At 39.7% G+C, this 11,752-nt stretch overlaps 1 protein-coding gene across 1 annotated transcript in view; it reads right to left on the bottom strand.

Annotated features, from left to right (window-relative positions):
• Positions 1-4,369: 4,369 nt before the first annotated feature.
• Positions 4,370-11,752, bottom strand: part of CHRNA1 (cholinergic receptor nicotinic alpha 1 subunit) — a 39,993-nt gene continuing 32,610 nt past the window's right edge. The window contains exons 8-9 of the mRNA XM_033946945.1: positions 7,485-7,724; positions 4,370-6,203 (exon numbers count right to left, since the gene is read on the bottom strand). Of these exons, the coding sequence (XP_033802836.1) occupies positions 6,072-6,203; positions 7,485-7,724 (372 nt within the window). The 3' untranslated portion in view covers positions 4,370-6,071. The remainder of the gene's footprint in view (positions 6,204-7,484; positions 7,725-11,752) is intronic.

Raw genomic sequence — 11,752 nt, 5'->3', positions numbered from 1 at the left:
GTGTGATACAGTGCTTAAAACTATATCCTCAGCACCCTGATGTTGTGGATTCAAACCTACACTGCTCCTTGTGACCTTGGGCAAGTCACTTAATCCCCCCCATTGCCCCAGGTCCATTAGATAGATTGTGAGCCCATCAGGACAGGCAAGAAAAAATTCTTTGAGTACCCGAATAAATTAATGTAAACCATTCTAAGCTCCCTTGGGGGAACAGTGAATAAATATATAACCTGCATCCAGAAACTGTTTTATCATGAGGACACATGGAATATGCCATTGAGTACATAAAATCTAACTTTTCTTTTGTTACTTATGCTTTTTTTTAACCCATGCAACTATACTGGCATAATCATATAAATTATTTGGAACATTAATATTCAGGTGATTTATTAATTGGAAAAATGATAATTCAGGAATTAACCATCTAAATCTATTTTTTGGGGAAAAGGTTTCCCAGGCTTCTGATTGCACCAGACAATTTGTGGTCTAATTAAAAAAGAATTTAATCAATAAAATAAAGGTATGTGTTTAGGGTATGTGTTTATTCCGCAAACAACTGAAAACCTGGCTTTTCAGCAAATTGTAGCTCTATCCTTCCCCCCTTTCTCTCCCCCCTTCTACACATAAGTTCATGTAATCCTTTTTCTTCTTCTCTACCCACTATTTTAAGTTCTTGTAAACCGTGTCGAGCTCCATTCTCATGGAGATGATGCGGTATATAAACTTAAGGTTTAGATTAGATTAGATTAGGGTGTGGCTAATAGTTAACCAGATAGTGCTGATATTTAGAGCATTCAGATTAACTATAATCTTTTCTCTGATTGGAAAAAATATCCTACCGAATAATGTTGATGGAATTAACTTTAACCAGATATTTTGAAAATGCCAGATGTAACTTGTTATCCAGTGGCTGAACTTAGACGCATTCAGTACTATCTGTAATAAAGCAACACTGTGAAAGACAGTGTACATGATTATAATGCTACTTAAGGATAGAGTTTATAATCTGAGTTTGTCTTATGAGAAATGTAGTATAGGGTAATTTTCAGTACATAATAATGTAAGAGTTGCCATACTAGGACAGATCCAAAGGTCCATCAAGCCCAATTTTTTTTTCCTACAGTGGGCAATCCAGGTCCAGGTCACAAGTATCTGGCAAGATTTCAAAAGAGTAAAACAGATGTTATACTGCTTATCCTAGAAATAAACAGTGGATTTCCCCATCTGAATAATGGTTTATGGAGTTTTAGGAAATTATCCAAACCCTTTTTAAACCCTGTTAAGCTAACTGCTTTCACCACATTCTCTGGCAACGAATTCCAGAGTTCAATTACACGATGAGTGAAGAAATATTTCTCTAGTTTGTTTTAAAATCTACTGCTTAGTTGTTTTATTGCATGCCTCCTAGTCCTAGTATTTTGGAAAGAGTAAACAAGTGATTCACATCTACCCATTCCATTCTACTCAGTATTTTATAGATCTTTCAGCCATATCTCCCCTCAGCCATCTCTTCTCCAATTTGAAGAGCCTTAGCTGCTTTAGCCTTTGCTGTCCTCTTTACATTTTTGTCACCCTTCTCTGTACCTATTCTAATTCCACCATATCTATTTTTTAGATGCGGAGGCCAGCTACGGGCATTATAACATTCTCATCTTTGTTTTATATTTCTTTCCTGATAATTCCTAACATTCTATTTGCTTTCTTAGTTGCCGCTGCACATTGAGCAAAGGGTTTCAACATATCATCAGTGATGACGTCTAGATACTTTTCCTGGGCAGTGACTCCTAATGTGGAACATTGCATCATATAGCTATAGTTTGGATTCCTCTTTCCCACATGCATCACTTTGCAGTTGCTCACATGAAATATCATCTGCCATTTTGATGCCCAATCTCGTAAGGTCCTCTTGCAATTTTTCACAATTCTCTTATGATTTAACAACTTTGGGCTAGATTCATTAAACCTTCTGATCCTGTACCGACGATCGCAAAACCAGTTGTACTGGTATTGCGATTGTTCCCCGACCCGATTCACTAAACAGCTTCCCGATCAATCTCCGATCCGATCCACCCATGCAAATGAGGAGAAATGGCATGCAAAAGTAAGAAGTGATCAATTCACTAAGCAGATGAAGAAACACCGATTGGGTTTGCCAATCCGAAAAGAAGCTACTGCAGAGGACCAGTTGCGTACTATCCTTGCCGACTTTCCTGCCCAGAAATATCAGTATCGAGGTTACAAACCCATATAAAACAACCATTAAATTAAGAATAAAACTGTAAAATAACTTTACATATGCGTAAGAATTCGTGTGTAAGAATTCATTCTTGTTTTATATATTCTATAAAATGCGCATTGCGAGCCCATGGTTTTAACCCACGGGTTTAAAGCATGTTCTGTTCCATAAAATGTCCATAGTCTGGCTACACAAAAATATAATTTATTGTGTTGGTCAGAAATCATTCCTTTTTAAAAATGTCCAACTAGTAGGGCCAGCAAAAGTAAACTGCAGCCACCCTCCCCCTTTCTTTTGGGCTCACTTGTCACATAATATGCGGGAACAAACCCCGCCCACTAACTACGTAGTAAAGGACAAAGCTAGCACATGCGTAAATTGCATCATTAGCCAACAAGGATACTCTGTGCATTCATTTTGATCGCTCTAGGGCGTGCGTTCGATCAGATCATTTGCATGTAAAATCTGTTGTGAATCAGTCGCTCAGCAAAACTCGGCCAAGAATCGCCCAAGAATGATCCAGTTGGCAAGTTTAGTGAATCTGGGCCTTTGTGTCATCAGCAAATTTAATTTTCACTAGTTATTTCCATCTTTAGATCATTGATAAATATGTTAAAAAGCAGCGCTCCATCAAGAATATTGACCATGTAATCCTACTGTCTGTTTTCTTTCAACCAGTTCTTAATCTATAAAGACTTTACCTCCTATCTCATGACTTTCTAATTTTTTCAGAAGTCTTTCAGGACATACTTTGTCAAATGCCTTTTGAAAATCCAGATGCCCAATATTGACCAGCTAAAAAGCAGTAGTCTCAGCACAGACCCTGAGAAACCCCACTGCCAACCCTTCTCCATTGAGAAATTCGACTATTTAACCCTACTATCTCATTTCTATCTTTTAACTGGTAACCTATATTGTTCAAAGGCATCGTTGCATGTTTGTATGCACATGTGTTTCAAAAACACACTAAGCCAGTTTCTTTTTGAAAACTGCCTATTAGGTACATGTGTATAAAGTGCTTTAATATATAGTGGATTAGGGTAAAACAGTCTGTATATTTGAAAACATAAATGTGTATGTACAATCTGTTCCCCCAACTTAAAACCAAACCATACCTTTGCCCCATACTTTGTTTTAATCCAACCAAAAGTATGTGTTACTTGAAGGCCCCTTGCATAGTTTTAACTGTAGTTAAAAGGACAGTTTCACACAGAGCAGTCTAGCTGTATAACTATGGTACTTATTGATCTTGTTAAGTTAATCTGAAAACTTTCCTCCATAGGAATGAGGCAGACAATAGCAAACTTGCTGTTCATAGCATCTATTATAAAAGTCACCTGCAGTACTGCTGTTTAGTCACCTGAGGAAGCTGTTCCACTGTGCTGGACATTTGCTATAGCAATGGAATGTAATTTTCTTGAGGTTATTTTGTCATGTTCTTCTTATAATGTGGGGTAAAGAAGCAATAGTTATTCGGTTTCCCTTTAAAATCCCCTGCTTTAATTCATGATTTTTTTGACCCTGAGGAATGCAATACAATTTAGCAGTAGTGGGCAATATGCTACCACCACCAGTAAGAAATAAACAGAAGAGGGATGATTGTGTGTTTCATTGTCTATTCCATTCCAGGTTTTAGTTTTATCCATTCCAGGTTTTAGTTTTATCAATGGAAAAGAAAAATAATGCTTAAAATTGATTCATAAAGATAAGTATAGACAAAGTTAGTGATTTGCACAAAGCCCAAGTCTGCATTCTATCTTAATGCTTAAAGGAGCTGATTCTACAAACAGCATTCCGATTGTAGGCAGCGGTAGACATCCTACTGCCGTCTTACCAGCTAATCAGGATGCACATTAAAAAAAAAAATCCATGCCGCAAAGGATGCTTACAATATAGGCATCTGACTCATACCTACAGAGGCGCCTATGCATGCCTACTGATGCCCAAGGGCATGGGCGTGGTTTCCACTGTAAGTGGCCTTGAGCATCCATAAGCATTCCTAAGTGTCCCTATGCGTCTCTGTAGGTGCGAGACAGATGCCTTAAGTCAGGGATCTCAAAGTCCCTCCTTGAGGGCCGCAATCCATTCGGGTTTTCAGTATTTCCCCAATGAATATGCATTGAAAGCAGTGCATGTACATAGATCTCATGCATATTCATTGGGGAAATACTGAAAACCTGACTGGATTGCGGCCCTCAAGGAGGGACTTTGAGACCCCTGCCTTAAGTGTAGGCCTGTAAAATGCTGGCCTAAATTTAAGGCGTCTGTTAGGAACAAAAAGAAGCAATTCGCTAAAGGACGCCGATGTGTGATTGAAATGCGATGCCGAGATCGGCGTCCTTTAGAGATTCAGGCCCACAGTGTTCAGGTTGCATGTAACCCATTCTATGTACGCAACACCGACTGCCACCTCAGTTCTACAACACACAGATATATACAAATTATCTTGCCTACAAAATTTTAGCATGCCAGTTAAATCCTGGAAGAGAGGCAGGAGATGCTAACAGAAGAAGAAAAAACACTAATAAGCAAGCTGCAAATTTGATATTAAAGCCCCACTGGTATGACACGCCTCGCTCTATGTTGTGCAGTATAGATAGGATCCTGATATCTGGCTTCCTCCCCTACTGCACATAATTAATTTCTTTAGCACCCAGGATACACAACACACAGTCTTACACTAAATATCAGCTGGAATTCAAATAATATTCCTTGCACATAACACACAGCTGGTGTGAAGCTCGGCACATGAGCAGATCTCATCAGGTGAGAAGGTCTTTGAAATTTGTGCTAAACTGTGGAATTAGGAATTCATGGAGTGGTGGACTCCCCACAGCAGACACGCATTTGAGAAACTAACAGCAATTTACTCAGACAGCATACACCAAATAACCATCTTGAATTGTTTCTCTGAATTGTGATCAATTGCTGTCATTTTCTGCTGTGTTCTGAGCTTTTTAAATGTCCCACTTAGCCTATTTTTTTAGGTTCTGGAGAGTAAACAGGACTATAGTTGAGACTAGATGGACAAAGGACAGGGACAGGGATAACTCGCGGGGATGGAGATAGATTCTACAGGGACAAATTTGTCCCCATGTCATTCTCTATTTAGAACAGGGGCGTCCAACCTCAACTTGGTTGTGTTTTCAGGATTTCCGCAATAAATATGCATAAGATCTACTTCCATACAATGGAGGCAGTGCATGCAGAAAGATCTAATGTATATTCATTGGGGAAATCCTGCAAACCTGACTGGGTTGCAGCCCTAGAGGACTAAGATTAGACACATCTAGATTAGAATAACTGGGTGGGGGAGAGGGAGTTGGGAGGAGGGATCTCTTTACAGAAGGTTTAATTTCCTGCTTTGATAATGGCTCCTTTATTCTGATGCCGTCAAAGCCCCATATGTTCCCAGTCTCAAGGGATCATCTTTGATTCAAAACTTTGTGCTTGGATCTTAGCCTAAAAGGCAAGGGTGATCCTCTGCTCAGTCCAATCTCACAGAAACCCAGAAGGTGAGGAGTCTGTTATTGAGGCTGACAACTATTCTTTACTTCTGAATAGGGATGGAATGGTAATGAAGAGGGTCTTGGCATTCTTGTCTTTGTGATAAGCCTCTCCGGGTTGTAGATAGCCTTCCTTACCACTAGGTGGCAAATTTAATTTCTGCTTAGAAGATCTTGCCATTGTTTTGTTGCTTACTTCTCTGTACACCTCTGTTTACCTCTCTGTAGTTACTCAATGTTAATCAATACTGAATTTCTTCATTGTAAAAAGGCTTATGAGCATCATCGCTCTAATTGTCCAACGATAGGATGCAGATTTGCCTCCAGGCTCATCCTTGCTGATTTAATTCAATGAGACGGCCAGCAAACACAGCTAATGTTCCAATAATACAAATCAGCATGAATACTCCAAGGAGGACATGATCCAGCACCATTGCCACAAACTTCCACTCTTCTGCAGCCTGGGATAAAGGAATGAAGACCAGGTTATAGGGAGCTGCATGTAGTGCAAACTAGTTTCAAGTTTATTAAAATTTGATATACCATTTATAAAAAAAATCTAAGCAGTGTACATAAATATGAAAATGTATAATAATAGGTAATCGCAACAGACAAGACAAACTGATACATGTAAGCCTAGGTAGGAGAAAGAAATGCAATATTCAATAAGAAACAGACATCAAAAGGAGGTACATATAGGAGGGGATTAAAATCTTGAAGGAAGTCAGAATCAATTGGCAATCGAAAGTGTCCTTAAACAGGAATTATTTTTAGACTTGATTTAAATTTTGTAAGATTGGCTTCTTCCTGCAAAAAGGAGTGCAAACTGTTCCATAATGTGGGGGACAATGACAGAAAAAATTGATTTCCTGATCATATCATATTTAAAGAGCATTGACTTCAAAATAAACATATGTTAAACTGATTAATACACAGTCAGAAATGTTTATTAGTAGAAATGTGTGAAATGAACAAATGCCCAAAAGGAGAAAAAAAATCTGAAAATAAACCAAAGTGAAGGGCAAGTCTTAAGTTTGCCAGCTGGATCCAGATTTGCTTGAGAGGGTTAATCCAGTCCTATGTTTACCCCATTGCATGCAGGGACTTGAAGTCATGCTTTTTTTTTTTTTTTTTTTTTTTTAGGAAATGCAATAGGGAAAATAAGAACTTCACATCCCTACATTCAGTGTGTGATCCCAGGACTGGATCAACCCTGTTGAGTGAATCTGAATTCAATTAACATCCTTAGCAATTCTGTTACTAGGTACTTGTGGTTAGGCAACCCACTTCTCGCATATACTTTATATGCTAAAAAGTAGTACGAGCAGGAATCCTTCAACTTTATTGCTGCAAGTGGGGATGGTGTAGAGTTAACAAACATCAGTGAAAATGCAGACATTTTTCCTCTTTTTAGAAGACTGGGTGCCTGGAGGGATTTCTTAAACCCAGCAGTTTGTTTGGGTTTTGGAAGTCCCTGAGCTCGGAGCCTAAATATTGTAATCATTTTAGACAAGCTGCATTAGGGCCCTTTCAGTCGCACTAAGGGGAAAATAACACTACTACTGCTATTACTATTAATCATTTTTATAGCGCTAGTAGACATATGCAGCGCTGTACATCAAAATATAGATGAGAGTCCCTGCTCATAAGAGCTTACAATTTAGTCACTTAAACACCACTTAAAGTCCTAATGCAGCTTGATAACTTCCCTCTTTAGTGTTCAGAATGAAACAGGGTCTTACATTGTTAGATTCCTGGTCAGATTTCATGGTCTCTGCAATGTATTTAACCCCTTCGATGGCGCTCTTTACATCGGGGTTCTTGATCAGTGGCGACTGGTAGGTGACAGCAGCAGGCCCCAGTTTTCCAGAAATATCAGATATGTCAGTGTCCTCAGTGAAAATCTGCTTTCCTTGTTTATTTCGGGATGGTCTTTTCATTGTGGAGAAAAACATAAGGTTTGGGATGGTATCGATGAAAACCTTAAAAAAACCCAAAAAGATATAAAACTATTCAATAGATTTTCTGAAAAGTAATCCACATGGACTTTACATTATCAGGCTTTTTGTTGGCTAGAACTGTAGCACAAACTGGGAATTATACATCACCTCAAATGGGAAATCTGTCCCTTCTTTGCACGCTAGGATAGAAAACTAATCCTCATGTCTGCTGTTTTAGTTTGTGGAAAAATAAACGTCATAAACATAACAAAATAACAACAATGCAGCATTGGAACATAATGTGAGCAACAGAGTTTGCCCTTAGCAACTCAGGAGCTAAATTTATTTTATTTTATTTATTTATTTATTTATTTGATTTTTTTAGCCCGTCCTCCCAAAAGAGCCCAGAACGGGTTACAATGAATATATTGGTGCATTAAAATTATAAGTAAGATAGGTACTTATAATTTTAATGCACCAATATATTCATTGTAACCCGTTCTGGGCTCTTTTGGGAGGACGGTCTAAAAAATCAAATAAATAAATAAATAAAATAAAATAAATTTAGCTCCTTAGTTAGATTGTGAGCCTTCGGGACAATAAGGGAATTTCTAAGTAAAATAGGTACTGTACTTAGAAATTCCCTTACTGTCCCGAAGGCTCACAATCTAACTAAAGTACCAGGAAAAATGACAATTAGTAGAGTAATAAAGAAAGAAAATAGAGATAGAGGAGAAAAATAAGAAAATAAACATACTAATAAGATTACAATGATCTAAAGGAATTTGAAAGGTTAAAAAGAGGGGAGATAAGAATAGATGCAGAGGGAGAACCGTTGAAGCAATAGAATTCTGGGGAAATTTAAATGAAATTTGAATGATAAAATAAAACAAAATAAGTGGTAAAACAATAAGTGAGATTAAAAAATATATCATAAACTAAAAAGAAGTGAAAATAAAATCAAAACAGTCAAAACTGAAGTCCAGCTTGAACGGGCCCCCGAGCCAACCGTTGGTCCGATGGCCAGACTGCAGCCTTCCTCCGTCGGCTCTCCCCTGCTGGAATGGGGGAGGAGCGAAGACAGTGTCGGGTGCCCCGCTGGAATGGGCCCCTGAGCCAACCGTTGGTCCGATGGCCGGACTGCAGCCCTCCTCCGTCGGCTCTCCCCTGCTGGAATGGGGGAGGAGCGAAGACAGTGTCGGGTGCCCCGCTGGAATGCGCCCCCGAGCCGACCGTTGGTCCGATGGCCGGACTGCAGCCCTCCTCCGTCGGCTCTCCCCAACCAAGACAATATCAATACCAGAACTGCCAAGTTATCCCGTACCAGGAAGCAGACTTTACGGCCAGTACTGGTTTTGAACTTATGTCCTAATACAATGATATTCACTCCCAGTTCTCAAAGGCCACGAAGAGGTCAGTTTTTCAGAACATCCCTCTTGAATATTCATGAGAGAGATTTGCATGTAACAAAGGTACTATGATTTGGGCTAGGGTAGCATTAGTTGTGCAGTAAAGTACTTGTAGAGAATCTGGGGGAAATTGTACAAATGGCACCTACGTTAGGCGTCGCTAGGTGCCCTAATCATGGATGTCTAGCAATGACTAATTAATCTCCCCTCCCCCGCTTTTACAAAACTGTAGTGCGGTTTTTAGTGCTGGCAGCAGTGGTAACAGCTCTGATGCTCATAAAACGGTTTTTAGCGCCAGTCACAGCGGTAACGGCTCCGATGCTCAGAGAATTCCTTTAAGCGTCAGAGCTGTTACTGCTGTGGCTAGCACTAAAAACCGTGCTATGGTTTTGTTAAAGGGGGGGAAGGGTACAATTTACGTGCAACTTAATTGTTTTTTAATGGGTTAAATGGTGTGGTAATTGACCATTCCATTAAAAACCCATTAAAAATATTTTTTTAAATTGATAATTTAGGTTGCATGCAAATATCTGCACGGCGCCTGGCGACACCTAAGTCGAGGTACCCTATGATGCCTACTTGAAATGTAGGTGTGCTTAGGGTAGAGAATAGACATGGTAGATTTAGGTGTCCCTAGGCACAGGTAAAATCTGGCCTAATATTCTGGCACCTATAGGATGCCTAAGTCTGCTTAGGCACTGCTAGGTGTGATTCTATATATGGTGCCATGCGGTTGATTGACCACTGTGCAGAGTAGCACCTACAAATTAGGCACTACTAGTTGCTGTTTATTCTTTCTTTAAAATAATTTATATTCCTCATATCCCACAATTCTATGCGGATTACAAATTATTCAGGTACTCAAGCATTATTCCCTAACTGTCCCAGTGGGCTCTCACTCTACCTAATATAACTGGGGCAATGGGGATTAAGTGACTTGCTCAGGGTCACAAGGTACAGTGAAGGATTTGAAACCACAACCTTAGGGTGCCAAGGCTCTAACCACTGCACCACACACTCCCACATGATGGCAGATAAAGGCCAAACGACTCATCCAGTCTGCCCATCTGCAGCATCCACTATCTCCTCCTCTCCCTATTGGCTAAGGCTCTTAACACTTGCATTGTGAGGTCATAGAGCTTAATGATTATAGAAAAATAGAAACACGATGGCAGATAAAAGCCAAATGGCCCATCTAGTGTGTTCATCCGCAGTAACCATTATCTCCTCCTCTCTCTAAGAGATCCCACATGCCTATCCCAGGCCTTCTTGAATTCAGACACAGTCTCCGTCTCCACCACCTCTTCCGGGAAACTGTTCCATGCATCTACCTACCCTTTCTGTAAAAATGTATTTCCTTAGATTACTCCTGAACCTATCACCTCTTAACTTCATTATAGAATCAAGCCCTTCATTTCTAACTTCCTGTGCATACTTAACAGTGAGGAGTTTGAATCTGAGAACTCTCCAGGTACTTATGAACCTGCAGTCCCCACTGGGTAAGACACTTTCAAAGGAAAATGCTACAGACTTTGAAAATGTGGTCCTTAATTTTGAGCTCCATTCTTTCTGTACGGAGCAAATAACAAACTGTATTGACAACACCTGGCCAAAATCCACCGTTTCAAGTAACTTAATGTTTATATTCTGTACTTGGCAGTAGACCACTTCAAGACAGATCACAATCTATACATTTAAAACCAAAATATTTGCTCACTACTGCACATTTACAAACACTGTATGATAAAGGGGCTCATTTTTAAACTTGAAAAACATCCAAAAAGTGGTCAATCACTGTTCCAAAACTACTGAATCACTGTTTCCAAAACCCATTTTTAGATGATTTTCTATGCAGTTCATATGCTATGCATCTAAATCTCAAGGGGATGTGTTGGGGGCCTGTTTTGGGCGTGGCTAGGGCGGGCTTATGATTTGGATGTTTTTCTGCCATAATGGAATACTGTAGAAAACATCCAGGGCAAAAATTGGGCATTGAGGCTAGACCTGTTTCAATAATGAATGAGTGCCAAAAGGTGCCCAAACTGGAGGCATGAAGGCATAACCCCCTGTTATTCCCCCAGTAGTACTGCCCGATTCAGGAAAAAAAAAATTTCGATTCAATTTGATTTTCCTGCCCAATTGGGTGTTTCTTTCAAACATCCTGGTGGGTTTATTTTATAGCCTCTTCACCCCCTTTGCCTTCTCCTAATCACACTGGTGCTGTGGTGTAAACAAAATAAGCAAACAAAAAAAGACATTTCCTCTCTCTCTTAAATCCTAGCTCACGTTTGCGGTCTAACACCAGCTCTGGCAGGATACACGTTTCAAATCTGGCATATTGTGATCAGAAAATGGAAAATGAAATTAGTTTTTCTACCTTTTGTTGTCTGGTCATTATTCAAATCTTGTTGGTCACAGGCTCTGGTTGTCTTCTGATAACTTGCTTGCCAGGGTCTCCTTCTTTCTTCTTTCTCCGTTCTAACCATCCATCTGCCATCTCTGTCCTCCCCTTCCGTTTCCCTCCCCTCCCCTGGAGGTCTGGCATCTTTCTTTTTTTTTCGTCTCCATCCACAGATCAACCTTTTCTTAACTACCCTTTCATCCAGCATCTCTCCCTCCTTCCCCACCACCCCAGGGTCCACCATCTCTCCCTTTCTTTTC

This window comes from Geotrypetes seraphini, chromosome 5 (genome assembly GCF_902459505.1).
Source record: "Geotrypetes seraphini chromosome 5, aGeoSer1.1, whole genome shotgun sequence".
Lineage (NCBI taxonomy): Eukaryota > Metazoa > Chordata > Amphibia > Gymnophiona > Dermophiidae > Geotrypetes > Geotrypetes seraphini.
Note: the sequence above shows the minus strand (reverse complement) of the source record. Positions and strands in the feature narration are given on the sequence as shown.